The sequence below is a fragment of the Megalopta genalis genome, chromosome 7, assembly GCF_051020955.1.
Source record: "Megalopta genalis isolate 19385.01 chromosome 7, iyMegGena1_principal, whole genome shotgun sequence".
Taxonomy (NCBI): domain Eukaryota; kingdom Metazoa; phylum Arthropoda; class Insecta; order Hymenoptera; family Halictidae; genus Megalopta; species Megalopta genalis.
Window position 1 is genome coordinate 16,582,864 of NC_135019.1, and position 27,265 is coordinate 16,610,128.

The 27,265-nt window shown below is 40.3% G+C and overlaps 10 protein-coding genes and 2 long non-coding RNA genes across 13 annotated transcripts; 5 read left to right on the forward strand and 7 right to left on the reverse strand.

Moving 5' to 3' along the window:
• Positions 1–3,250: 3,250 nt before the first annotated feature.
• On the forward strand, positions 3,251–5,570 carry LOC143259801 (uncharacterized). Its single transcript, XR_013033798.1, has 2 exons — positions 3,251–3,498; positions 3,639–5,570. It is a non-coding gene; the product is annotated as an uncharacterized LOC143259801 (long non-coding RNA).
• Positions 5,557–10,106, reverse strand: U4-U6-60K (U4-U6 small nuclear riboprotein factor 60K). Of its 2 annotated transcripts, XM_076523387.1 has the most exons (6): positions 9,668–10,106; positions 7,606–9,464; positions 6,971–7,528; positions 6,519–6,896; positions 6,222–6,435; positions 5,557–6,139 (listed from the first exon to the last, which is right to left on the reverse strand). In XM_076523387.1, exons 3-6 carry the CDS (start codon positions 7,494–7,496, stop codon positions 5,680–5,682), a joined length of 1,578 nt encoding a protein of 525 aa, XP_076379502.1. In that variant the 5' UTR covers positions 7,497–7,528; positions 7,606–9,464; positions 9,668–10,106; the 3' UTR covers positions 5,557–5,679. The 2 variants fall into 2 exon arrangements, with proteins under 2 accessions (XP_076379502.1, XP_076379503.1); XM_076523388.1 differs by lacking the exon at positions 9,668–10,106 and having other exon boundaries at positions 6,971–7,525; positions 7,606–9,088.
• On the forward strand, positions 9,342–9,723 carry LOC143259800 (uncharacterized). Its single transcript, XR_013033797.1, has 2 exons — positions 9,342–9,475; positions 9,575–9,723. It is a non-coding gene; the product is annotated as an uncharacterized LOC143259800 (long non-coding RNA).
• Positions 10,107–10,242: 136 nt separating the features above from the next.
• LOC117221707 (histone H3) lies at positions 10,243–10,898 on the reverse strand. The gene has a single exon (XM_033472877.2). It carries the CDS (start codon positions 10,839–10,841, stop codon positions 10,431–10,433), a length of 411 nt encoding a protein of 136 aa, XP_033328768.1. The 5' UTR covers positions 10,842–10,898; the 3' UTR covers positions 10,243–10,430.
• A 136-nt stretch (positions 10,899–11,034) lies between these two features.
• LOC117221712 (histone H4) lies at positions 11,035–11,446 on the forward strand. Its single transcript, XM_033472882.2, has one exon. The coding sequence runs from the start codon at positions 11,089–11,091 to the stop codon at positions 11,398–11,400; it is 312 nt and encodes a 103-aa protein (XP_033328773.1). The 5' UTR covers positions 11,035–11,088; the 3' UTR covers positions 11,401–11,446.
• Positions 11,447–12,411: 965 nt separating this feature from the next.
• On the reverse strand, positions 12,412–13,425 carry LOC117221711 (histone H2B). Its single transcript, XM_033472881.2, has one exon. It carries the CDS (start codon positions 13,384–13,386, stop codon positions 13,015–13,017), a length of 372 nt encoding a protein of 123 aa, XP_033328772.1. The 5' UTR covers positions 13,387–13,425; the 3' UTR covers positions 12,412–13,014.
• Positions 13,426–14,681: 1,256 nt separating this feature from the next.
• LOC117221619 (histone H1) lies at positions 14,682–16,542 on the reverse strand. Its single transcript, XM_033472712.2, has one exon. The coding sequence runs from the start codon at positions 16,341–16,343 to the stop codon at positions 15,699–15,701; it is 645 nt and encodes a 214-aa protein (XP_033328603.2). The 5' UTR covers positions 16,344–16,542; the 3' UTR covers positions 14,682–15,698.
• A 4,575-nt stretch (positions 16,543–21,117) lies between these two features.
• LOC117221621 (histone H2B) lies at positions 21,118–22,283 on the reverse strand. Its single transcript, XM_033472716.2, has one exon. The coding sequence runs from the start codon at positions 22,222–22,224 to the stop codon at positions 21,853–21,855; it is 372 nt and encodes a 123-aa protein (XP_033328607.1). The 5' UTR covers positions 22,225–22,283; the 3' UTR covers positions 21,118–21,852.
• Positions 22,284–22,440: 157 nt separating this feature from the next.
• On the forward strand, positions 22,441–22,908 carry LOC117221633 (histone H2A). The gene has a single exon (XM_033472734.2). It carries the CDS (start codon positions 22,492–22,494, stop codon positions 22,864–22,866), a length of 375 nt encoding a protein of 124 aa, XP_033328625.1. The 5' UTR covers positions 22,441–22,491; the 3' UTR covers positions 22,867–22,908.
• Positions 22,909–24,143: 1,235 nt separating this feature from the next.
• LOC117221630 (histone H3) lies at positions 24,144–25,477 on the reverse strand. Its single transcript, XM_033472732.2, has one exon. The coding sequence runs from the start codon at positions 25,246–25,248 to the stop codon at positions 24,838–24,840; it is 411 nt and encodes a 136-aa protein (XP_033328623.1). The 5' UTR covers positions 25,249–25,477; the 3' UTR covers positions 24,144–24,837.
• LOC117221634 (histone H4) lies at positions 25,472–25,885 on the forward strand. Its single transcript, XM_033472735.2, has one exon. The coding sequence runs from the start codon at positions 25,497–25,499 to the stop codon at positions 25,806–25,808; it is 312 nt and encodes a 103-aa protein (XP_033328626.1). The 5' UTR covers positions 25,472–25,496; the 3' UTR covers positions 25,809–25,885.
• Positions 25,886–26,224: 339 nt separating this feature from the next.
• Positions 26,225–27,048, reverse strand: LOC117221629 (histone H1-I). The gene has a single exon (XM_033472731.2). It carries the CDS (start codon positions 26,974–26,976, stop codon positions 26,353–26,355), a length of 624 nt encoding a protein of 207 aa, XP_033328622.2. The 5' UTR covers positions 26,977–27,048; the 3' UTR covers positions 26,225–26,352.
• Between the last annotated feature and the right edge of the window lie 217 nt (positions 27,049–27,265).

Sequence of the window (27,265 nt, forward strand, 5' to 3'; positions counted from 1 at the left end):
CGCGCCCCCGGCCGTCTTTCTTTGCCTGCCGGAAATTTCGATCCGCGAAAACGGCCGGGATGCGACAAGCCGCGCACAGCTGCGCACAGAGACGCTCGCCGACACGTGTACGCGCGCGTTTCCCGGCGTCGGATCCTTGCCGCTCTGCGATCGGCAACTATCGACGTCCGTAGCTCTCCAATCGGAAGCCAGCCGATCGATTCGAGATCGATCGCGAACCGAACGATTCCGGAAACGTTGGAACAGGTTTTACCGAATCGTGGCGCCAATCGTGGAATAGCCAGTGATCGTCTAGAATTCGTTCCGCCACGAATCGGTTCCAAATTGAAATTCTCGAAGCGATCGATCATCCCTTGCGACCGCGAGACTGTTGTTCGCGAGACCCGGAATGACGCGTGATCGCGTAATAAAGCGTTAGTTGTGACAAAACGCGACAGGCTGCGGTCGTCGTCGATCATCCGACGTTTCGAGGGAGATCGTCTCTATTCCACGGTAAACGCTATCCCGCGCGCTACTCGCGCGAGCAAAGTGCATGGAAAATATTTGAACGGCCGCGAATCCGGTCGATCCGCTTTAACCTTTTAGGCACGGCTGAATTCTGCGCGAGGCTATTTCCCTGGACGGCAGATTCTGATATGTACTGTACAGAGTCTGATACTGTATATTCTGTCTATATATACAGGGTATCCCAAAAATGTCTCGCAATCCGAAAGTGGCGGGTTCCTCGGGCCATTTGAAGCAACTTTTTCCTTTACAAAAATTTTCTCCGAGGCGCCGTTAACGAGTTATTAACGAAAAACAGTGACCAATGAGAGGCGAGCTCAGCTGACGCGAGGCAACCGAGCCAATGAGCGGAACTGGGCTTCGTGCGCTGGTTGGCTGGGCCGCCTCGCGTCAGCCGTACTCGATTCTTATTGGTCACTGTTTTTCGTTAACGGTGCCTCGGAGAAAATTTTTGTAAAGGAAGAAGTTGCTTCAAATGATCCGAGGAACCCGCCATTTCCGGATTGCGAGACATTTTTGGGACACCCTGTAGACTGTTGTAAATCGATGTGAAGACAAAAGAAATGTGAAACAATGCATATGAAGACGATTATTTAATTCGAACGGAGAGCGAGTGAGCTACTAGAGCGAGCCACTATAGTGGCGCGTCGTGCCTAAGAGGTTAAGAGTATCTTGCATTGCATCGTATGCACAAAATGTTGTGAAAAAATTGCATGCAATTTTACGATATTTTAAACAGATATTTCACAGCTTTTTATTTTATTATTATATTAGGATATTAAATGTCCGGTCGAAATCGAGAACAAGAGAGAACAAAGAAATGTGAAACACTGCATAGATAGATGATTATTTAATTCGAACGGAGAGCGAGTGAGCTACTAGAGCGAACCACTATAGTGGCGTGTCGTTCTGAAAGATGATATCCGCGAAAGCCACTATAGTGGCTCACTCTGGTAGCTCACTCGCTCACCGTTCGAATTAAATAATCGTCTTCACATGCATTCTTTCACACTTATTTTGTCTTCACATCGATTTACAACAGTGCAGTCCCTTAGCACTCCGAACCATTCTGGACGTTGGCTACCAGCTACTCGGCGCCACTTCTCGGCAGAAACGGGCATTTACAGACCCTCGTATTATTTAGTATGGTTTTGGAACTAACTAACATACTATAATGATATTGGACTTATATGAATTGGCTGAAATCGAGAAATTTGCAAAAAAATCAATATTTTATTTTTATAATTTTGTTATTGTTTGTTTTATAATTTTGTTTTGTTGTTGTAATCGCTGTCTATGCGAACTCTTTCTCTCGTCGCCTTGTTTCTTGGACGATATCACTATCACTGCCATCAAAACGATAGACTAACTGTAGAAGAAAACCTTCTACAGTTAGAGTCTTTCTAACATATCTGTATAAACGTCTATCTGGAGCTCATCTTCGCTACTACTTGTGTCACGAGACTCATTCGTGTTTGAACGTTTTGCAATTGTTCTAATAAAAAATATGAATAAATACATAGGTTGAAAATTTCTAATTGCTATTACTAACTCACAAGATAATATTTATCAAAAAAACTTTTACCAAACAATTTATTTACCAAGAGAAGAATCACTTTTCCGATTTTCTCAACTCGTTAGATCTATCTATACCGCTCGACGCTTCAAACCAGACTGAGTTCAGCTTTGAAAATCTTTTCCTCCAGATTTTATTATTATAAATCTCACTATACAGTGCGTGCTATGTTCGCATACCGATCTTTCTTCTACGAACTTGCCTTATCGTTCTTTTCAAGTGGCTCCTTTGAATTGCTCGGACCGTCGTGAGCACGCCTCTCACGGTCTCGTCATAACCCGCTGACATTTCTTGTATATACTTAGTAATTTTACTATATTTTGATTTGATTTCTTGTGCCATGTCAAGAGAAAACTTCAGGGAAACATGCGAGTCTAAAAAAGTTGCGCTGAAATAACTCAATTCCCCGTAATCACTAATAAACTTTAATGTCCCACGAGAGGGGACATCCGAGTGATATGCTAGAATTACGATGTAACAATAGAGAAGAAGAATTACGATGTTAACAATATACAGACGGAATACATACAGTATCAGACTCTGTACTACAGTACGTATCAGACTCTGCCGTCCAGTAAAATAGCCTCGCGCAGAATTTCAGCCGTACCTAAAAGGTTTAATATTCGATCGTTGCTCGGCTCGACATCCGCGCCAGAGGACATTCGGGAATGTCTTGCGCAATGTTTACGTTGCGCGCGAGCCATTATTTGGTGATGGTGATCGGAAGGCAAACGTCTGCGGCAAATTGGTAGGTTACGCGTCCGCCGGAGGGGTAGGTTTCACCGTTAAAAAGATTAGACGCGACCGTAATAGCTTTTATTGCATCCTCGGCCCTTCCGTGAAAGAAGATATAGACGCGACCCCTTCCGTCATGAATGTCTTCAATTTGCCTAAGCAAACGGAAGGGCCATAAACGCGTGCTTGGCCCGTACGACCCGACATTAGCATCGCTATCGAGGAACCATCGGCCTGTGTGATTGCTTAATCCTGCGTAGCACGGCCGAGCGCTCGTCCTGGGAACGAAGTACCGGGCTTCCCAGTTCTGCTCCTCTCCTCTCCTCTCCTCTCCACGCTACTTCTCTTCTCACGTGCTCGCGCCGGTTCAGTTCCACCTTTTTCTTTTCCACGCCACTAAAATTGACCCACGGCTTCAGAAGTTTTCCACCGGCTGGCGTTTCAACGAATCACGGATTTCCCCCGTTCCGGCGAGCACGATTGCGTCATCCGCTCGCCTCGCATCGCCTCGCCTCGCCACGCGTCGCAACACGTTGCATCGCGTTCTTGTCGCTCCGCGTTTTCCGTCATCGCCCGGTTTATGGATTTTCGAAGTACGCCGGGAGATCGTAAAGTTATTTTCGGCATTCCACGGGCGTCGATTGCTGCCTAGAAGATACGAAGAGGACCTTCTCCACCTTCCGGTAAATATTTACCGGCACGTAGCCGGGAAAACCAGGCGAATGTTCCCCGTCGGTGTCGCTCGCGTCGCGCTTCGCACTGCAACGTGAACGTCGAGAGCTTTCCGACGTGGAAAATATCGACTCTTTCGATTCTCGCGCAGAATCCTGCGATCGAGTCGACGATCACGGCGGACGACCGGCACGGCGCGTGTGTTCGACATCGTCTGGAATGTCAAACAATGGAACGTTACACTTGCAACGATCGTTCGACGGTGAGACATTCGGCCTGTTCTACGCAGGTGCCCAAAGCAAAGCGTACAGATACGCGCACGTATCCGATAATATTTGACTTGAACGAAAGAAAAGGAGGCGCGTCTGGTTTGTTCCTGCTCAATCTCAAACACGGAGCCCTTCACGGGGCCCTTACACCTCTTCCTCGCGGTCTTATCTTAATCCCCAAACAAAGGAAATGTCAGAAAGAGAGGCGTTCCTTATCTGATCCTCTTGTCGCCACTTGCCCCGATATCCTCGGCCACCCCCGGATTCGCTTCCGTGTTATTCTTTCGACCTTGCCCTGCCACCCGCCCTTTATGAAACCTGGCTACCACTTCGCCGAAACCGTAAGCCCCTAAACTGTTTCAAAGATTCCTCGATAATTGGACCAATCCTTCCTTGTCACCACTTCTACTAAAATGAAGTAATTGAGCCGGACGACTATGTGGATGCGATGTAACATGGTGCCGTTGTCAAAGAATTGGTGCAATGAAACGATAACGCGTGATAATCGAAAGTATATGGATATTATACATATTATATGGAAAAGTATAAGTATATAATATATAATAGTAGTATAGTATATAAGTATATAATATATATTATTATAAGTATATAAAGTATATGGATATATATTATATTAATAACTCCTGGAAAAAAGCCTGCAAAACTCAGTAACTCGTGTTGCGTTGATTAATTGCGTTTTACGGCGCTGGTATCTACTTTTTACATGATATCGCTGGAGCAAAAACTTCTGAACACTCCTGTGTTCCTGGTTTACATTTTATGCCGTCGGTTTGTCACAACTAATTTTTCAATCGACATTTGTGTGAAGATGTCTTTGAAAGCAGCCTGAAATCTACGACTGTAGGAGTTAAAAATATATTTTAAGGACAAAGAAATGTTCAGAAGACTCTGTTGCATCTATATCACGCACAAAGAATTGATTTATTGTTAGAAATAAAGAGAACGCATAATTCTTGCCGCTTTCGCCATAAGATGCAATATAAATTCCGGCACGAATTATCTGCTTCTGAAAATATAAAAACAGCGCCACTAGACGTGGTAGCAAAATACGCAAACTGTTCCCGATTATTATCTACAGATAATAATTTCAATTCTCCCACAGGGGGCACCACTGGACTATTCTTGTGGCAGACGTAGATAATTAATGTTTTCTATTTTATCGACGATCTTTAAATATCAATTAAGTTTATGAATTATTAAAGCTTATGAAGCTTTTGTCAGCACGTAAATATTAATTCAATTATTATTGTTATCTACCAACGAGAGAGAGAGAGAGAGAGAGAGTATACAATTTATAGTAAATCTTCTTAGAGTAAACACGTATATATGAAACGGGAATAATATATTTTATTAGTTTGATAAATTTCATATCAAAATATTTAGATTAAAAATATGTTATATATGTTGAGTAGAAATATTTCAATCAATTAGTTTATTTGTTTTATCCTATTCTCCACATTCCCATTCAAATATTAAAACGGCGCCACTGCACCTAGTGGAAAAATACTAAAACTTGTAGACAAATTATCCACCGTGCACACGTTTGGAAATGTGATCACTTCAGTGTATTGACGCATGGAATAATATCCCAGTGGCAAACCAAGAAAGGCAATTAATCAATATCTTTTTAATAAAAAAGTAGTAAAAGTAACAAAAGTAATGTACAACGACAAAGATACAATAGCAACAAACATGAAATACATGAAATTTGTCTATAAATAGCGGATAATAATAATAATTAACGAATAATTGAAATTCTACTACACAAGACAATAAAAATTAGTAAAAATAAAGATTGTCTATTTATTCATTTGTCGTATAGTAAAAATTGATTTATTTCTTACATAAGAATGACATTATTAAGGTAGGCTCGGAATAATTACATTCTAGTCGATAGTCTTTTTACATATTTTCGGGTGCCCACAACTTGAATGTTCTGTCGTAGGAACTTGTCCCGATAAATTTGTGGTCAGGCGAAATGTCAACAGACATAACTTTACCGTCGTGACCAGGTAGCGTTTTTAGAGGTTGCCAGGTTTTATTCGACCATATTTTAGCTGTGCTATCGTATGATGCTGTGACCAGATATTGCCCTTCCAACCTCTGATACTTCACGTCCGATAATAAGTTAGTGTGAGCTGGTATCGTATATATACAAGATCTCTTTCGCAGGTCCCATATTTTGCACGTATTGTCTTCGCTTGCTGTGGCTATGTGGAACCCATTCGGGGAAAAGTCGATACCGAAAATCGACTTCAAGTGTCCTTCCATAAACATGATACACCTTCCTGTACGAAGATCCCATACTCTACCAAAGGAGTCGTGACCACCTGTGGCACTCACACTACCATCACACTGAAAGCTATAACGAAACATATAAATATTAGTCCACAGATCTTCCTTCTCTTCGAAGAATTCTCAGCGACATCATTTGTCCTGTATACCTAATACAATGTACTGCTCGTGCATGACCTTCCTGATGTAACACCTCAGCCTGTTGTTCCAAGTCCCAAAGTCTCCAAGACGCATCGTAACAACACGTGCCCAAAAATCGCCCAGAAGGGTGAAACGCAAGCCTCGATACTCTGTGTGGCTCGTGCCCCTCAACTTCAGCTAATGGCTCTTCGCCTGATCCTCCGCTCCACAATTTTACTGTTCCTATAAATACAGTAAATATACTACACTTAGTGTACCGTTCGCCAGTATTTCAGTTCGAACTACAAAGGAAGTAGATTTTATACCATCTGAAGCACAGGATGCCAGTACACAGGTCTGCCCTGATTTGTCTCCTACCACCTCTTCGGTAATGGTAGCTTTTGGATGAAAAACAATGCAGCCAACATTACAAGTATGCCCTTTAAGGGTTCGCAACAGTGTACAATCAGGTACAGACCATATTTTACACAAGCCTGACCACGAGGCTGTGGCAAACAGCTTGGAGTTCGGGCTAAATTGACAGAAAGAGATCGGTCTGGTGTCACCAATTTGAGAGCAGTAGATTGTCAGTGCCTGCAACTTCTTTAGAAGTTCCTGGCGACGTGCGGTGCGTGTAGCTGTTGGCAGCTCTAAATCCTGTCTCGCTTTGTCCAGTCTAGCCTTTGCTCTAGGTAATGAATATGCTATAAAATGAATTAATGATAAAATTAATATATATGGAATAGTGTACGAAATTAATAGTCCTATATTAACTTACATGATATCCAAGAACGTGCTATTTGAAGAGATTCTGGTCCTTCGTGGTACCAAGTGGTTTCTGTGTCCCTTTCAATGGCATGCGAAGGTTTCTCTTCTTCTTCGTGCTTCTTTTTGATAGCATCCTCGCCAAGACTAGCCAACAATTCTCTTAATCTTGTTCTTCTGTCCGCCGGGCCTTCGCCGAACAGACATATAGGTTCTCCTAATTGTCTCAAATTCTTTTTCACTTCAGAATCATCGGTAGATACATTTATTTGACGAGCTTTTTTCCTACGCTCGAATTCTTCTAGGAGAGCTTGTCTATCCTTAGACATCTCATCCTCAAGTTCCATATATTCATTGGATATATGGACATTTCCCAAAGTGATAACAGCATTGACACCGTCTCCCAAATTCGTAGCATCTTTCTCTTCCTCGGAGGATTCCGCTGCGGCAGCCAGTCTCGCACGCTCAGTTTCTTCCAGAGATCCATAGTGAACAGTTTTCTGTTTCTTGACATAGACCAAGTCCTCGTCGTCCGACATTGTGTAAAGTCACTGATGACACAATTAACCTACTACAGGCAATGTAAGTTTAATAACAGCGAGCAATCTGTGTGATAAAGAATAACATTGTAAACACTGAGAAACTAACCTATAAAACAGCAAGCCAAACGAACTATGAGATTACGCATATATACAAGTACCGTAATGCCTTGGCATACTGAGCAATATCGTTCTCTGATTGGTTGACGCTTCACAGCTAAGTATGCAGTGCTGCCCCCACCAAAAAGAATACGACATTAGCACGACCCAAGCGAAACATGTCACACCAACGACCAATCTTCCTTGTTAACTTTACCATGCTTACGATCTCACTTTTTTCGCCCCGTAGAATTCTCGAGTAGCATATTTGCGGACGTCTTGAAACGACGACCATTTCTACAATTATAAAAATTGTCGAAAACCCGAAAGCTACATTTTGGATAATACTTTCTAGTTTATGAATCTACAAAATTTTGTTAATTCAGCTATCTCAGTACTTGTCGACTGGGACGACCAGCAACCAATATTGCGAAAAGGAGTTTCCAAAGCAACGAATAATTTCGCAATTTTATACGATTTTTACTTTAAAAAATTTGAGGAACAAATCTGAAATTTGCATCCATATTCTCTTAGAAAGACTACATATTTAATTTTGTAATTACGTACAAAAAATTCTCAAACACAAATATTTAAAGAATTAGAGAAGATTTATTAAGAATTATTGAAGATTGGAACAATTTACTGGCAGAAAAGATTAAAAAACTCTATGAAACAATTTCAAAACGTCTAGTAGAAATTTTGATCCGCAATCTACAACGAAACTATAAATATGTATAAGGAATGATTGCTTTTGTGGGTTTGGATTTTTTCTGCTTGCATGAATTGAGGCGTTATTGTGCATTTCGTGACTCATGATTTAGGGTTGTAAATCGCACGGCCTGGCGGCCGAAAAAACCTAGCACTTACTAGGGCTCGGACAAAAGGAGTTTTCGCAGGTAACGGTAATCCTTTTATTGCTTCGTGAAAGAAACGAGACCTCCGAAAGCAAGTTTACTTTTTAGAAAAGCTTAAGAAATACAGTACAATAGAATAAAGAAATACCGTTTTAGTTACCGTTAAATGCGTTCGGGAATTTAATATGTTAGTATTTTAGGGCGTTTGAATTCTTGCTGCGAATATATCAGAATCTTAATCGATCATGATACTTGTGTAAGCGAATTTCGAAACCAGTAACATAACGGTGGTAACAGTGATGGGTTATGCCAATTTCCGAGTGCGCGCCTTTATTCAAAAGAAACATTTGTTCATAGAAATTAAAGTCGGTCTGAAGTAACAGTAAATTCAAGTAAAGTAAAAATAAATTGTAGGTTTTTGAGTGGTTTCTCCAGGAAGAAACGAGTGAATATCGGAAGAGATGATTCAAGCCGAAATGAATCAGAAAATTCCCCTTCGACCCCATTTGTTCGTCAAACAATACCAACGAGTTTCTCTGAAAAGCTGTTACTTTCTTCAGAAAGTAACATTTTATTGAATTATGACTCACAGATGGTGATCAGAAAACGAAACACCATCTAGTCTTCATAGATTCCTTTTTTTGCATGCTTTGTCAAGTCGAAATGCTTTCCCGGTTTTATTGCCTGCAACGTTAGAACGAAAGATTGCACACTCTATTCGTATTGTACCGGTTCCGTAGTTCCGTCTCGCTTTGTTTTGATTATGGGCGAAGCAAGTCTGGTCCTGCCTGCAAGTTTGAACACGTTTCGACAGTGCCGGGCGGCCTGGCACGCTGCGAGCACGACGTGCGTAGTGTAAACATTTCAATGTAAATCAAACGTAAGAATGATTCGGCCTTGGTCGGCCTCGGAGCACGGCCCGAGCCTAGCACGTAGATGTGAATCGACCCTTAATACGCCACGAATAGTTACTACGATATGCGCCTGAGGTTGGCTAATGCCAATGAATTACAATCTGTAAAATTTGTAAGGAATAATTACAACATTACAATCGATACTGTAAAAATATAAATTCTGTCGCTCTAGTGCATCCATATGAAATATGCATTTTTTCGCTTCTTTTAGGGTTTTTGGTATTTTGCAGTCAGAATTTTCAATTAAAAGATCTCAAATGAATTACAGAGTATGAGTGCGGGTGCTTCGTATAGAGTTACTCACAAAATTGAGATGTGATAATCATGGAAAATAATAAAAACAGATTCACAGAAATGATACTATTATGAGATACTCTTCATAATAAAATCTTGAATATTCCCAATATGGCTGTGTACTGAATTGTGGTAGGATGAAATCTGCCGACAGGTGGCACGAGAATCAGCGATGTCCATTGGTGTTTAGTGTATCCAATGGCATTAGGAATTCTGCTTGGAATCTGTTTCAAGTTGCGTATAGGAAATGGAATTGAACGAACTCAATACATTGCCAAAGGAATCCATTGGCATCATTCAATCATTTGTGAGGATTTCCCTTCACTACTCTACAGCACATTCCTATTTCTCCTTTAAATTTAAATAAATTAATTTCGGAGGTAGCATTAGTTGTAATGAAAATAAAATCACAATTTGACGACAGATGGCAGTAGCATTGCTTGCTCCCATTAATATGGCCGACGTATATTGACCCCTCCGCCTTCGTTTTATAGCCAGCGTCTGAAAATGGAGTTTATATTCATTCCTTGATCTCCATGACTTGAGCTAACAAATCGCTTTTTGAATTTCAAATAAATCTGGGAGTATCTCGTGATTTTTCATTTATAGAATTACTAAATGAGCTTTAACATCGAAAATGAAATTATTCGAGAATGTCCTCGTATATCTGAAATGAGGAGAGTATCAATTCATCGTGAAATGTACCGTTGTTACTACATTCGAATAAATTTGGCCCTAAAAAGGGCCGGTTTTTAAAAATGAAGTAGAAAAAATTAAGCTCTTTCTCCACGAATACGACGAGCCAGCTGGATGTCTTTTGGCATGATGGTGACGCGCTTGGCGTGGATGGCACAAAGGTTAGTGTCTTCAAACAGGCCAACAAGGTAGGCCTCGCTGGCTTCCTGAAGAGCCATGACAGCGGAGCTCTGAAAACGCAGATCGGTCTTGAAGTCCTGAGCGATTTCACGAACCAGACGCTGGAAGGGCAGCTTTCGGATGAGAAGCTCAGTACTCTTCTGATATCTTCTGATTTCACGAAGAGCAACGGTTCCAGGCCTGTAGCGATGGGGTTTCTTCACTCCTCCAGTTGCAGGCGCGCTCTTACGAGCGGCCTTCGTTGCCAACTGCTTACGTGGAGCCTTTCCACCAGTTGATTTACGAGCGGTCTGCTTGGTACGTGCCATTTCTTCTACGAAGGTTATGAAAGCACAAAGAACTGAAGTCCGTCCGGCTGCGTGACTCAACAGCAATTGTGTCCGACGGCCTGAAAGTCGTGGTTTTATGCGCTCCGGTTTGCCGCAGAGCGGCGCTGATTGGTCGAATGAGTAGTGGTGGGGAGATCGGTCTGAAAAGTATAAAATTATGTCGGCTACGGCGGAGGACCAGAGTTGCTCTTTGAGCGTTGAAGAGATCATATCTTAATCGAGCATCATGACTGGCCGTGGAAAGGGAGGAAAGGGATTGGGAAAGGGAGGAGCGAAGCGTCACAGGAAGGTTTTGCGTGATAACATCCAAGGTATCACCAAACCAGCCATCCGTCGTCTGGCTCGTCGTGGCGGTGTGAAACGTATTTCTGGATTGATCTACGAAGAAACTCGTGGTGTTTTGAAAGTTTTCCTTGAAAACGTTATCCGCGACGCTGTTACCTACACCGAGCACGCCAAGAGGAAGACTGTGACTGCAATGGACGTCGTATACGCTCTGAAGCGTCAAGGAAGAACCCTTTACGGTTTCGGTGGTTAAATTTCCTATTTCGACCATCATATCCATCAAAACGGCCCTTTTCAGGGCCACCAAATCTTTAAACGACGAAAACGCTCCATTCGACAATCATTTAATTTTTAAAAATCTATTCAATTCTCAAGCCTTGAATATATGTTTCGTATATTTCGTACCTTCTAAGAAATTTAGAATGAATTAACTGTTTGATAGGTTAATCGTTGAGTAAACTTATTTAATTTTAGAATTGAAATCGTAGAGTAGGTTTGTTTAGTATCAACCATTTTTTTATAAGATTTGGCATTGCATATAAGTATCTAGAATTTTTGTGGTTTATAGTTACTTCTTGAAAGTCCCAATGTCAGATTTAAACTGTTACGTCAATGACCGATATGGAAGGCGTGTGTAGCGTCGTCCGTTGCTCTCTTCGCATTGCTTCTGCATTATAAATGGATTCTTTTTTAAATGGAATTTACGTTAAAGTTATTTTATGAATCATCCGAGCAATATCTTACTGGCATTCTGTTGTCAAAAGGAGAACGAAACTTGGCATAAAGACAAACCTAACCTCAGCCTTGGGAGTCACCCCTATAATCGATTCCCATACCGAAGGGATTAATGTATGGCTTTATGGGCTTGGCTCCTACCTATGACGAAATGTGAAGCTTTTATAATTATTGTAGCGTAATATTATTGAAATAAACATGTGTGTATTCGTCCCGATGTAAAGAAAATTACATAAATTAGTTTTAGAAACACGAGTGGCTAGTATGTATTGTATAACAGGAGTTGAAACTATTTAGACAGTTCAATTCTGATTATATCGACTCGAATACGAAAAATACCTCTGTGAAATATCCTTTCATTTGATCTTTCGAGTAGATTTAATATTAACGAATTTTGTACTTCCTAAAATGTTTATCAATGTCGACTATCTACAAGAAATGAATACATACTTCTTGTGTATAGAAGATTAAAATCATATAACATGTTTCTCTATACGGGGAGTAGACTTTTAATACAAAAAAAAGTATGTATACGTTTCTGTGCATTTATACCTCGTTCGCTACAGACTACAATGTTTAAATCTTGAATTTTGAACACCTATCCTGGATAAAAAGGATACACAATCATTTTAGAACTATGCTTCAGCAGATATGGGAAAAACGGCTATTTTAATTTAGTTGAACAGGAGTAATGTCTGCATTTTGACAATATTGTTGGCCCTAAAAAGGACCATCACACACACATAACATATTCACAGAATAATAACTGCAGTTCTTTTATACCGCGTTCATGCCCATAATCCTCTTAATAATTGAACATCAAGAAAATTGCTACGATATGCGCGAAACGTGAAATAATGCGCTAAAATGCGACTTTGTCATGAACCACGTTTAGACGAGCTTAAAGAATGGGAAACATGACTATACGAAAGGAATATCTGCATTAAACAAAAAAGTTAAATATCTGTACCTCACGGGAATAGGAGTGGTCTGTAGAATTGTCGCAAGTAACGTACATTGAGGATAACGCCAAAATTTAGGTGAGAATAGAATTGCTTCGTGAACGAAGTGGTCTGCGTAGAAATATTTGTTGGCCCTGAAAAGGGCCGTTTTATCAGCGTAGAAGAGGCGTTTACTTGGAGCTGGTGTATTTGGTAACAGCCTTGGTTCCTTCAGAGACTGCGTGCTTTGCAAGTTCACCTGGCAACAGGAGCCTGACGGCGGTTTGGATTTCCCGGGATGTAATGGTGGATCTCTTGTTGTAATGAGCCAGACGAGACGCTTCAGCAGCGATACGCTCAAAAACATCATTGACGAAACTGTTCATGATGCTCATGGCTTTGCTGGAGATTCCAGTGTCAGGGTGGACCTGCTTCAACACCTTGTAGATGTAGATCGCGTAGCTTTCCTTCCTCCTCCTCTTCTTCTTCTTGTCAGTTTTGCTGATGTTTTTCTGGGCTTTGCCGGCCTTCTTCACGGCTTTTCCGCTCGCTTTAGGTGGCATGATTGAAGTTTCTTCGAGAGCTCGTAACGTTCACTCTAAGAGAACTACAGATGGAATGGGTATGGCACCGGAGTCGGCCTGTATTTATATCGCTAGGTGGTACTAGCAGCGCACCAATCGCGTGCGAGCTCAGGCTGGCGGCCATATGTCTGCATTCCCGCCATTATCATGGCGATGCTGACATCTGCTTTTACTGAACGACCGAGGATCTAAAATATTACACATTGTATATTGTTGTATCTATTTGACAAACCCTAACTGGAGTTATGTACTATAAAATTTGTTAGCGAAGCAAAATTTTTACGTTATCACATATGACAATTAAAAGATTGTATTTTATTTAAAGTTTTACATACGTAGGTACATATTTTGCAATAAGTATTTAATAAGATTATCGTAAGGGAATTCGAAGAAAGGAATGAATGTCTAAAACAATGCTTTCTTTTCCAGGAAACGTCCAAGATACTTGAGAATACAATTATATGTAGAAGCTATAAGCAATTTGAAACACGAGACTGAGACGACGTTACCATTTTCGCGAGATCCTTGAAGGTTTGGGGCAAGATGATTGTATATTTTCTCTGTATATTTCTTTGCAAAGAGACTAAGTGGAACGAAATGCGAGGACGCGCTTTGGGCGCGTCCACTTGGGACTGTCCCATTTTCTTTCTCAGAGACGTTTTCCACATCAAAAGGGACCGAGGGCTGAAGAAGTCAGTCTGTATTTGCATTTCGGCACGAAGCGATCATCGGAAAATATATGTATATTCTCTATCAGACAATTTTTATCTCTTCGCTATACCCTCGCTTTTTCGGTTCGATCACCGACCAAATCGTCATCCACCGTACAAAACTGGCGACACAGCGTTGTTAGAATTTTGCCTGGACGAGGCAAAAAAATCGCCTGTTGCAGACGTTCATCGAATGAATAGTTTTGACTTTCCGAATAAATGAATTAAAAAAAATATGAAATGTGTTTTTCGTGCGCGACGCATTATTATTCAGTAAAAACTGAAGTGTGATTTACTTTTGGTAGAATGTACTTAAATTATGCATAATCTTGTTGTAAAATTAGATTTACCTAATAATTTATTTATCACGTAACTTATTCTATCAAATTCAGATAATAATATATTGGTTAAAAATTACGCTACGCTGATATATATATATATATATATATATATATTATTATTATCCGCTACAAATCTTGCAGGGACAAAATGTATACTATATTTGCTTTTTGATATATCTTATGTTTCTATTTCTTAACTTTGAAAACGAAAAAAGAGTCACGATTTATTAAAATGAAATTATTTATTTTATTTAAACGGGATATACCCATCAGTACAAAGAAGGAATATAAAAATTAAGATTTAATATTATAATCCTAATGTATAGTAACGATTGAGAACACTATAGCTAGCCTCATCATAGAAAAAGTCCTCTGTTGTATTAAAAAAATCCATTCCCACTTAGGTCGTTATTCAATATTCTACTGTTAAGACACTACAATTCTTGGAAAATTCTGCGACGCCTGTTGAAAAATCTTATCCAAAAATTCTGTGGGTTCCTAATTTTCGAATTTCTTCTGTTTACAAATTTCTCTAAATTTTGCAGCAAATGTAGATGTTATCAGGATAGATATGTCAGCTAAGAAACTACACGAGGAGAAGTAAAAAACACACAGTACACAGTACAAAACACAACTCAGAAGAGCACTTAGTTACGTGTTCTATTTAGTTCTATTATGTTCTATTTAGTTATCTTCGGTACAATACGAGTTGGGCAAATTTTGTTTTAAATAATAAATTACAATAGACGAGTGAGTCCAAAATAGCAGCTATCCAGGAATCCATGTTACACATTTTTCCATCGCAGACGCCTTCTGTATTAAATTAATCCTAAATCGGAGAAGAGAGAAAAGCATACATACGACGGATGCTCTCTATGGACACTGGAAACCCGTTCTAGAACGAAGTGCTCATTCATCACTAATTTTATACGAGTCTATTGTACCGCAGATAATTGTGGCTATGGGAACCTCTGCTATATTGCTTTCCTGACGAACTCCGTATTTGGTTTTATTCATTTCATAGGAACGGGATGATAAAGGTTTGATAGGATATAATTTTATTTCATGTTTATAGCGGACATGAGTGCCCAGATGCATTACTAGATGGCTCTGAAACACGTCTTTTCGATCGGCCATTGAAAATATAGTTCTGTAGCGAATAGGATTGCTCTACGTATGAAAATTTGGTGGCCCTAAAAAGGGCCTTTTATGATAGAATGAAGTTATGGTTGAAGAACAATTATTTCTTCGCTGGTGATTTGGCGACTTTTCCTGCAGATGATTTTCTCGATGTAGAGGCTTTCTTCGGCTTGGGCGTCTTCGTTTTAGCGGCCGGTGCCTTCGCGGTCTTCTTAGCCTTCGACATGCTCTTAGGCTCGCTGGCTGCCTTGACTTTAGCGACAGCTTTAGCCGCTGTCTTCTTCGCGGCGACGGCCTTCTTCTCGGAAGATTTTTTCGGAGAAGCGGGCTTCTTTACCGGGGAGGCTTTCTTAGCGACGGTCTTCTTTTCGACAACAGCCTTCGTGGTCTCCGTTGTAGATTTGCCGGTGTTCAATTTGAAGGAACCAGACGCACCTTTGCCTTTAGTTTGCAGCACCGCGCCAGAAGTGACGGCAGTTTTCAAGTACCTTCTGATGAACGGCGCCAGCTTCTCGCCGTCGACGGTGTACGTCGACGTGATGTACTTCTTGATAGCCTGCAACGACGATCCCTTGCGATCTTTCAGCTCCTTTATGGCAGCGTTCACCATCTCGGATGTTGGAGGGTGAGACGACTTCGTACGCTGAGCTTTCGCCTTCGATTTTGTCACTTTTTTCGCAGGAGTGGAGCCCGATGTCGGGTTCTCGGATACCGCAGCGCTTCCAGAGTTAGTCTTGTCCTCCATTGTTAACAGACGATCGTCAAAGATTTTCTTCTGAGGGTCTGCGACGACTGGCGAAACAAGTTTGTTCGGAAGGAAAGATAATCCCTGTTTCCTCGTGTATGTTACGAGATCGAATCCGTTCTTGCCTGATGATACTGTCAAGTACTATTAAGTTTGTGTGCAGTGAGGTGGATCCGTAGACTGCTAGATGATCCTGGTTACTTTGGAAAGTAACATTATATTATGATGGCACGAATGTGATCACGATTTTGGTAGCGTGAGCACGGACCATGGAGAGGAGCTCGGCCAATATGTCGGATGCCGCGAATCGTCAACACCAACCAACCGGTAAACTAAGTTCAGCTTTCGGTGTTTATTTCGTCGCTTCCGATGCACGATGATCGATTTACGACACGTCAGATTGTAGCTAGTTGTTTGTAGTTTCAATAATGATACTGTATCAGAGAGTGATTCATCCATACGACCCTGTATCGCACCGTAGATCAGCGTCCCTCTTTTCGGTGCGATAGTACATCTCGTAGAAAAACATGAAAATATATAGTTTTTTAAGTGCATCCGACCGTAAAAGTCATCCTGATTCGTACAAAAGGAACCGATGCTAATTTATATCGCGTTTCCACAATGATTTCTTTCACGAAATCGGCGAAAACTTCGTTCGAATTTCACCGAGTGGTGGTGTTCGTCGCAAACCATGACGCTCCCTGTTGTTGGATTAAAATCCATTGCCATGAATCCATTAAACATTCATTTTTTGCAACTTAAATCTTTTTCTCGTGATTTTTTTTCTCCAGCTGCAACTATTTTTACGCTACTACTTAATTTTGTCCTCTTTTTTAATCATTTCAGTTTGAGGATCCGTCTTTCTGGATAGACATGTCTCATAAGAAAAAAATAACGGCAACGATAAATCGAACTAAACGAAGAAATTGTATTTTTCTTGTTAGAGGTTTTACATTGGATTGTAATAGATCGGTTTAGAAAAGAAATACGGTTTATTAGTAAAGTTTTGATTGCGGTACGATGTGAAAAGAACATAGGTGTATTCTGCTACAACACATCGTTAATATGGAAATATCATTAACATGGTTCGTATGCAACGTTTTACGTTGTTTTTGTTGTGGAATATTACTTAATTATACTGTTCGCATAAATTCATTTTATTTTCTACTGTAGCCTGTTCCCGAAAATTTACCGTGATATCAAGCATAATTATGATGAAACGAGTTCTGTGCTCAAAGAATGCTGTGAATCGTTGTTATTTAAGCTTAACAAAATATATATTGATAAATTATAGATCTCGGACGTACTCGCCATTTTCCACTACGTGTGACTACGTGTATCATGAAAAGATAGCATTTGGTGATAATATTGTCAAAATTTATTGCATTTGATACAAATTCATGTATCGCGATATATGGGACGAATATTAAATGTTCGTAAACGGATCTTAATAAATATTTTAGCAATAATGCAATATTATAAAAAACATATATGTAAATAAATTATAATACACGCCATCGTCAATTCACTTGTTAGAACGAAGTTGTACTTCAGTTTCTTTATTGAATATGCATTTTCAAATCGGCTAAAATATTTTTAAAAAATATACATCCTCAATAGAGCAAAGAAAGTCATTAATTTCCATAGCATAATCATTATTGTTCATGTGCATAATGCTTATGGGTTACGAATCAGTTCGGTAGCAGAGTAAAGCAGTTCTTAAACACATTCAAGTATGGTGGACTATTTCGGCCTTAGATCATATATATATACCATGTAGATAGTGAATGTACAGAGAATCCAAGAGTGAAACAAACATAACTCTGACGTCACGCGGAGTAAAAGATGATCATTCAAAATCGCTGATCAATAGTCGAAACTATGAGCATATGTACGATAATGATGTAGAATCAAATCATATTGTTCAATTAATTAAAATAATCAGTATCAACATCTCAATTAAACTTTAAATATATTGGTTGTGTGAACATTGGTGTGTCACTCTTTCGAAATTACACACATAAAGTAATGGGACTTACTTCTGCACAGTTTCAGGCCGTAGCTCGATCCGTTAGCACGAGTCGATGTAGAAATGTCCATTGCTCTGATTGGCTGACGATACACTGTTGAGACAGGCTCCATTGAGGATTGGATGCGCAGTAAAATGTGCGCGCCAACGTAGGGTCTAAGAACAGCGTGCAGCAGTAGGTTCCATTCCTATATCATACTAGCATAGTTTATACATCAAGTTCATTATAACATCGTATAGATGATTCGTCTGGACTTCAGGCAAACTATCCGAAGCCGTGTCTATAGTTATACATGGTCCAAGGTATATACATTGATTCCTAAGTTCCTGCAAAACTCTCCGGCCGCTGCGCGCTCCGTTAGCGAAATAGGAGTAGAAATTGCTTTGCTCTGATTGGCTGACGAGTCACTGTTGAGACAGGCTCCATTGAGGATTGGATGCGCAGTAAAATGTGCGCGCCAACGTAGGGTCTAAGAACAGCGTGCAGCAGTAGGTTCCATTCCTATATCATATTAGCATAGTTTATACATCAAGTTCATTATAACGTCATATAGATGATTCAACTGGACTTCAGACAAACTATCCGAAGCCGTGTCTATAGTTATACATGGTCCAAGGTATACACATTGATTCCTAAGTTCCTGCAATCTCTCCGGCCGCTGCGCACTCCGTTAGCGAAAATAGGAGTTGAAATTGCTTTGCTCTGATTGGCTGACGATTCAATGCTAAGAGAGGATTCAACGCGGATTAGATGCGCAGTAAAATGGTGGATATACTTACAGAAGCTACGGGAAGTAGAAAAATCGTGCACAACACGATTGTATATACACTGTATGATCTAACAAGATAGAGCATTTTCGAAGACTCGTCTGGAATGTGTTACTGTGAGGGGCAGGGGGATCGGAGAGTGCTAGCAAAACTGCCATCGGAATCCATGGTACTGTTGCGTGACCACACGAACATAGCTATGATTTGCGATGGTGATAACGTATAATATCCTCCGACAAATGGCGATAAGAGGAAAATTCAAATGTAAAATGTAACGTTATGGTTATGGTTGTATATTTCACCACCGCCAATCATCATCGAGCTGCATCCAGATGACGGGCCATTCGACGAATGAGCGTCTAGCTGGAGAACTCCGATTTTCTTATTGGCCAAGAAGAAAGGACTGGAAAGGAAGCCGGGAGGTCTGCCGTTTCTCGTGGAGTTCCGCATTTTCTTCCAGCTTCCTTCTCGTCCTTCCGTCTCAGCCAATAGAACAATTAGAGTCTTCCAACTGGACATTGATTTGTCGGATGGTCCTTGTTCCGGTTGCAGTTTGATGGTGATTGGTGGGTCGATAGTGTGCGCATGCGGGGTAGAGTGCGTAGAAGTCGAGCGGGAAAGGCTGAAAGCCCGCCAAAACGAGAGGTGTGGTAGTATGATGCGCGCGAAGATTTCGACTCGAGGTTAAACAAAAAGAGAGAGGCGAGGGAGAGTTCCAAGAAGTCCTTGTCTGAAGGTTTACGACTTTCTGTCCCGAAGGGATCAGGGTTTGCGACTGCGACTCGTCTTGTCTGCGTGAAATTGGAGAAGATCTTTCGAGAGACTACGTGACTTTCTCTGCATTCCTCAATTAGTCTCGCTAACAAAAACTCGTCAAAGAATTTTGTGGCAACTCTCTCGTTATCTCCTTCTCTATTCTCAGCTATTGCTCTCGGACAATAATACACATCTATGAAATACCATTATACGAACGATCTCAACGTTACGTTTCACATTTAAATTTCCCTCCTGTCGCCATTTATATGAAACGTATCATACAGTAGAGCTGTTGTAATATTAAATAGTAGCTATGTTCGCATCGGTCATGCAACGTAGCAGCATAACACACAAGTTATCGCATTCATGACTAAGATATTGATCTTTGTAATGTAAAATACCGTCTAAATATTCTAATGCATTATTTTTGTTTATCTAAGAAGCATTTATTATCTTATTTTCAACATTTACTGTTACTGAGCTTTTCTAATGTCCAATTACATTCTCCAATGAAATGAAGTAGATCGGATAGCGCCACCTTCGCTTTTTTCAAATTCATACAGATTTTCTTCTAATCTAGAAGTGTGCCATTTGGTGCAGCCGTCGAAAAGTGTAGTTGAAAATGTGCAAGTAGTGCAAGTGTAGATCAATGTAAACATTTGTACATATATACATATATATATTAATTAAGGTGTTTTTTTATTGAGTTTATGAACATATATTTCTTAAATATATATTCTTCTTTCCTAATGAATTTTCAATCCTCTATAAATGATTTTCAGATAATACTGAAAATGTTTTTTCAATGTTCTGTGCAAGGTATATAGCATACCGAAGGATATTGGCGCCATCTACAGGGCAGTCATCTGTAGTGAAATTCTAATGATTTTTTGTGACTATGACTCACATCAAAGTGAAAATTAATGGCAAATGATCTGTATACCGTATAAGTAAACAACAGTAATTTTATTATAAGTGGTATGTATGAACAAATTAGAAATATAATCCTTTATTGCGATTGTTTGACTCCAGTATGATTAACTACTAAGAAATTGTATCATGAAAACGCGTGTGTATTGTACGACCGACTAGATTCCATTCTAAATGTTTGGAAAATAAACATAATCCTGACAAAGGCAACAATGCAACGTAACCCTTGTTCAAAATCAAAATATTGTAATATTACAAGAAATGTACAATCAATAAAAACACATGCATGTCTTTCTTTCAAAAAATATTTTATTTATCCTTCGTCTAAAAATACACGTATGTAAAAAATACGTGCTAAATAAAATTTCACAATCTCATGTAACAAACTACCTTAAAAATTGTCGAACTATTTAGAGAGAAATAGTTATTGAATGATAAATTATATTAACACTAGAGATGGAAAAATTTTTAAATCAAATCTTGAACAGTAGATTTTATCCAATTTTGTCGGAAGAGAAATTTTCCCATTGAAAGTTTATGCTCTAAGAAAGCTTGTTCTTGTTATTGCAATATCTACTTGGCGATATTAATCAGTGACAGGATTAGCATTGTAGCGAATACAAATTCGGAATGATTCATAACATATTCGCCGAATAATAACTGCAGTTTCCTTTTATACCGCGTTCATGCCCATAATCGATAATAATTGATCATCAAGAAAATTGCTACGATATGCGCGAAACGTGAAATAATGCGCTAAAATGCGACTTTGTCATGAACCACGTTTAGACGAGCTTAAAGAATGGGAAACATGACTATACGAAAGGAATATCTGCATTAAACAAAAAAGTTAAATATCTGTACCTCATGGGAATAGGAGTGGTCTGCAGAATTGTCGCAAGTAACGTACATTGAGGATAACGCCAAAATTTAGGTGAGAATAGAATTGCTTCGTGAACGAAGTGGTCTGCGTAGAAATATTTGTTGGCCCTGAAAAGGGCCGTTTTATCAGCGTAGAAGAGGCGTTTACTTGGAGCTGGTGTACTTGGTAACAGCCTTGGTTCCCTCAGAGACTGCGTGCTTGGCTAATTCACCAGGTAACAGGAGCCTGACAGCGGTTTGGATTTCCCGGGATGTAATGGTGGATCTCTTGTTGTAATGAGCCAGACGGGAAGCTTCAGCAGCGATACGCTCAAAAACATCATTGACGAAACTGTTCATGATGCTCATGGCTTTGCTGGAGATTCCAGTGTCAGGGTGGACCTGCTTCAACACCTTGTAGATGTAGATCGCGTAGCTTTCCTTCCTCCTCCTCTTCTTCTTCTTGTCAGTCTTGCTGATGTTCTTCTGGGCCTTGCCGGCCTTCTTCACGGCTTTTCCGCTCGCTTTAGGTGGCATCTTCGTAAATTGGTTCGTAAGCTTCAAAATGTGCAAGTTACCTTGACGAAAGTTGAAGACTGAATGTCCAGTGCCAGGAAAACGCCCTGTATATATAACGGGATGCGGCGCCACGCGAGCGCCAATGGGAGACGAGCGCGCACGCTATTGGCCGACCGTTGCACCATCTGGAGCGTATATAACTGAAGCAGTGCCGCGTCAAGCGTCAGATCTCGATTGTATTTCGTTCGGTTCGTTTCGACTGTATTTTTCGCAAGTTTATCCATCATGTCTGGACGCGGTAAAGGGGGCAAAGCTAAGGGAAAGGCGAAGTCCCGTTCTAACAGAGCTGGTCTTCAATTCCCTGTCGGTCGTATCCATCGTCTGCTCCGCAAAGGAAATTATGCCGAGCGCGTTGGAGCCGGTGCTCCCGTTTACTTGGCAGCGGTGATGGAATATCTGGCCGCTGAAGTGTTGGAGCTGGCAGGAAACGCTGCCCGTGACAATAAGAAGACTAGAATTATCCCGAGACACTTGCAGTTGGCCATCAGAAATGACGAGGAATTGAACAAGCTTCTCTCCGGAGTTACCATCGCACAGGGCGGCGTACTGCCCAATATCCAGGCTGTTCTTTTACCAAAAAAAACCGAGAAGAAAGCTTAACTACACAATAGTACAACATTATCATAAATGGCCCTTTTCAGGGCCACAATTTTTTCATACGAAGGAAACGGTTCATTCAACGATCTGTATTACTAGCTATTGTAAAAATGAGAAATCTCCTGAAGTACTGTTAATTTGATATGGTTACATGGGTTTACATGCCCTGGTTTAGAATGTTAGATTGCGCGTATGAAATATATATGTATATGTTCCGAATTAGAGAGATACGGAATTTTTACAGTTACTAGTGTCACAGATTTTCTTTAGGTTTTCATGGGAAACATTTGTGTTCGGACAAACACGATTCACTATTTTTAAAGAAAAAGATACGAACGTGGGCATTTCGAAGTAATCATAGTCACTGTAGAGACAATGATTTATGACCGAAATATCGTAATCACGAATTTACTAGGACAAGTCGTCTGCACGATTCTTAAGAATCCATTGACTTTCTAAACATGTGTGAATGAATGTGCCACAATAGATTTTTTGCACAAGCGAGGCGTCAGATATTTGTCCGTGTATGGTACTTCTTTTAGTGTGGGAAAGATGTCCTGTCCTAGGACACTTTCCTTTTTTCATGAAAGCATACCATAAATGGCCGTGAGAATCGCCAGTCTCGGTCAACACGGGAAGACTGCTTTTATCTGAAATATTTTCCCGCTTGCGTCCTTGAAACGCATAGTTTCCTGGCTCGTTGGTTTTTGAGACGGTTTTAGCGCATCTACGAACAGAAACAAATGCTAGCCGGAGAGTTGAACCGTTTCTGCATTTTTTTACAACGCGACAATTCTCGTCGCGTGATCGGTTTACATTGGTATTATTTATGCGTTACCTTTACGCATGCACCAAGTTTTACTCATTGTTTTATCACTCCTTTTCCAATCATAAATTAACCGAAAGTGAAATAGCGTCGGACTCCGTGCATTAGATTTCATTATTGTTAGAAATAAAGAGACCCGTAGAGTATAATGATGTATAGTCAGGGATACGATTTCTATATCGTAAAATTAGCTGAGTCATAAGGAGATTATATTAGGATGGTAGGTACAATATTTGAGCCGTTTATTTTTACCGTAATGAAAAGTGGTGATTTTTTAATGTTTATACGAAATTATTTATACTGAGAAAAATATCAGTATCCTGAGATAACAAATACAAGTAAATCTTCTCGAAAGTTAGCATCCATATTTTTAAACGTGTTAAAACACAAACCCTTAAATATATCGACTTAAAAACAAAGTGACTTATGCCACTTTCGAAATAAACGACTCATATCTTGATCTGAATTTTATTTTGGTGCACAAAATTTCATAAAAATCCGTTGTCTCTACTACCTTAATAAGATTCCTTTATGGTCCAAGCTTTAGGACGTTTTAACATATTCGTTGCCAAGCCTGTTTTGAAAAAATGTGTTCTAAACACTAGCATTTTTTGTTTAAATAGATAAATAAGTAAGAAATAATAAGTAAATGTTGGATGGACTGGTCTCGAACTTCAAATTGCTTAGGTAGAACAAAATATTAAATAAATCCTGTAACAGTCGCATCATAGTCAGCATCGACTACGAAATATCTAGTAGTTGGCAGTATATGAGTTAACAATATACTGCTGTAGGAAAGTACGTAAAAACTTAATATAAATTGTCAATTAAACCTAAAAAATATTTAACATCGAATTAGATTAATTATACTTTCAGTCCTTAACATGTTTCGTGTCGAGGTAGAAGAACGATAATACAACCACTCTGCTTTAATCAGCATTTACTAATTGCAAGCGTAACTGATATTCTAGAAGAACGGATTAGGTATATGATATTAATCTGGAATATGTATGTGTGAAGCATCATCAAAGAACGTTCTTTAACAGAGCTTCTCAAAGGGCAGCGTATCAGTTGAAATTCAGTGTTACTACGTTTAACAAATTTTGGCCCTGAAAAGGGCCGTTTGTGAATAGATAGAAAGAAGCAAATTAAGCTCTCTCTCCACGAATACGACGAGCCAGCTGAATGTCTTTAGGCATGATGGTAACGCGCTTGGCATGGATGGCGCAAAGGTTAGTGTCTTCGAACAGACCAACTAGATAGGCCTCGCTGGCTTCCTGAAGAGCCATGACAGCGGAGCTCTGGAAACGCAGGTCGGTCTTGAAGTCCTGAGCGATTTCACGAACCAGACGCTGGAAAGGCAGTTTACGGATGAGAAGCTCGGTACTCTTCTGATATCTTCTGATTTCACGAAGAGCAACGGTTCCAGGCCTGTAGCGATGGGGTTTCTTCACTCCTCCAGTTGCAGGCGCGCTCTTACGAGCGGCCTTCGTTGCCAACTGCTTACGTGGAGCCTTTCCACCAGTTGATTTACGAGCGGTCTGCTTGGTACGTGCCATTTCTTCTACGAAGGTTATGAAAGCACAAAGAACTGAAGTCCGTCCGGATGCGTGACTCAACAGCAATTGCGTCCGTGCGACCTGCAAGTCGTGGTTTTATGCGCTTCGGTTCGCCGCAGGGTGGCGCTGATTGGTGGAATGAGTAGTGGTGGGGAGACCGGTCTGAAAAGTATAAAATTATGTCGGCTACGGCGGAGGACCAGAGTTGCTCTTTGAGCGTTGAAGAGATCATATCTTAATCGAGCATCATGACTGGCCGTGGAAAGGGTGGAAAGGGATTGGGAAAGGGAGGAGCGAAGCGTCACAGGAAGGTTTTGCGTGATAACATCCAAGGTATCACCAAACCAGCCATCCGTCGTCTGGCTCGTCGTGGCGGTGTGAAACGTATTTCTGGATTGATCTACGAAGAAACTCGTGGTGTTTTGAAAGTTTTCCTTGAAAACGTTATCCGCGACGCTGTTACCTACACCGAGCACGCCAAGAGGAAGACTGTGACTGCAATGGACGTCGTATACGCTCTGAAGCGTCAAGGAAGAACCCTTTACGGTTTCGGTGGTTAAATATCCAGTACTGTCACCAACCTTACAAATCGGCCCTTTTCAGGGCCAACAAATTTTCATACAAAGGATACTGTTCAGTTTATGAATTTCATATAAACCCTTGTTCCTTCACATTCATATATTTTTTAATGATAAAAATTGCAATGCGTGTTAAAATGTTAGTGATCATATTTTTATAGTATATTTTATGCACTTACAATATTTTATTTCGTCTTCCTATGTCGTAGAAGTGTTATAATCTCGCGGAATATTGTTACGTGACGTGAAATTTAAATACAACATCGACTATCTCGACTATTCCTTACCGTACACTGACGTTTTCATTCCCAAATTTCATGTTTCCGCTTAAAAAAGACTGCTTCATAGAAAATTATTGAATCATTAAGAAAGAAGAGAGATTTATCAACTTCACAAAATTGTTGTTACCTGGCAATATGTCCTAACATTAGAATTTTATTTGAATTATAACATTGCTCCACGTTGTAAAAACTTTGGTGGCCCTGAAAAGGGCCATTTGGAATGTTTTTAGATGATAATCATGAATTTACTTTCCAATTTTTCCTGGTTTACGAACGATCACCTTTTTCGGTTTCGGTGCTTTAGTTCTAGCGGTAGGTCCTTTGATAATTTTCTTACCTTTGGAAATAGTTTTCGATTCTGATTTTATTTTGATGGCAGAAAGAGCTTTCGTATTTTTTTTCAGTACAGCAGATTTTTTCCCGAGAGACCTCGCGACCACCGACTTTTTGACAGCCATTTTAGCGACTTCAGCTCTCTTCACAGGCTTCTTGCGTGGACTTTGCCCTTTAGCCTTAACAGTAGACGAGTTGATCGAGAGTTTGAAAGATCCAGAAGCACCTTTGCCACTAGTCTGTACAACAGCGCCAGATGTCAACGCTGTCTTCAGATAACGCTTGATGAAAGGAGCTAATTTGTCACCATCGATTTTGTAAGTGGTCGATATGTACTTCTTGATGGCTTGAAGGGACGAACCTTTGCGATCTTTCAGCTCTTTGATGGCAGCATTCACCATCTCGGAGGTCGGAAGATGCGACGACTTTGAACGCTGAGATTTCGCCTTCGATTTTGCTGCCTTTTTCGCCGGGCTGGAGCCCAACGATGGGTTCTCGGAAACTGCAGTGTTTTCAGAGTTGATCTTGTCCTCCATTGCGAACAGAATGTCGGTAAAGTGTATCGTTGATCAAAGAAGCAAACAACAGTATCAAGTCGACTTGTACAGAAGTTTATATCTTTGGCAGATAGCGCCGAGAGCTGGCGGCAAGTGTATGTACACCGACCATGGAGAGAGACCGTTGCATTTTGTCAGCCTACTGCGCCGACTGCAACCGAGAACCTGCTAAACGAATTTTTCTGTAATATTTATTTCTTTAAAAACCGTGTACCACTCGGTCTTAATTATTGCTGTAGCACATACCGACGAGCATATATTGTTCATT

Excerpts from the sequence above, each read along its gene's own strand:
- LOC117221711 (XM_033472881.2), bottom strand. The coding sequence starts at position 13,386 with ATGCCACCTAAAGCGAGCGGAAAAGCCGTGAAGAAGGCCGGCAAAGCC.
- U4-U6-60K (XM_076523387.1), bottom strand. The coding sequence starts at position 7,496 with ATGTCGGACGACGAGGACTTGGTCTATGTCAAGAAACAGAAAACTGTT. Across the intron at positions 6,436-6,518 it reads GGCATCCTGTGCTTCAGATG|GAACAGTAAAATTGTGGAGC; the intron begins GTATAAAATCTA and ends CTGTATTTATAG. Across the intron at positions 6,140-6,221 it reads CGAGCAGTACATTGTATTAG|CTTTCAGTGTGATGGTAGTG; the intron begins GTATACAGGACA and ends GTTTCGTTATAG.
- LOC117221707 (XM_033472877.2), bottom strand. The coding sequence starts at position 10,841 with ATGGCACGTACCAAGCAGACCGCTCGTAAATCAACTGGTGGAAAGGCT.
- LOC117221634 (XM_033472735.2), top strand. The coding sequence starts at position 25,497 with ATGACTGGCCGTGGAAAGGGTGGAAAGGGATTGGGAAAGGGAGGAGCG.
- LOC117221629 (XM_033472731.2), bottom strand. The coding sequence starts at position 26,976 with ATGGAGGACAAGATCAACTCTGAAAACACTGCAGTTTCCGAGAACCCA.
- LOC117221619 (XM_033472712.2), bottom strand. The coding sequence starts at position 16,343 with ATGGAGGACAAGACTAACTCTGGAAGCGCTGCGGTATCCGAGAACCCG.
- LOC117221712 (XM_033472882.2), top strand. The coding sequence starts at position 11,089 with ATGACTGGCCGTGGAAAGGGAGGAAAGGGATTGGGAAAGGGAGGAGCG.
- LOC117221633 (XM_033472734.2), top strand. The coding sequence starts at position 22,492 with ATGTCTGGACGCGGTAAAGGGGGCAAAGCTAAGGGAAAGGCGAAGTCC.
- LOC117221621 (XM_033472716.2), bottom strand. The coding sequence starts at position 22,224 with ATGCCACCTAAAGCGAGCGGAAAAGCCGTGAAGAAGGCCGGCAAGGCC.
- LOC117221630 (XM_033472732.2), bottom strand. The coding sequence starts at position 25,248 with ATGGCACGTACCAAGCAGACCGCTCGTAAATCAACTGGTGGAAAGGCT.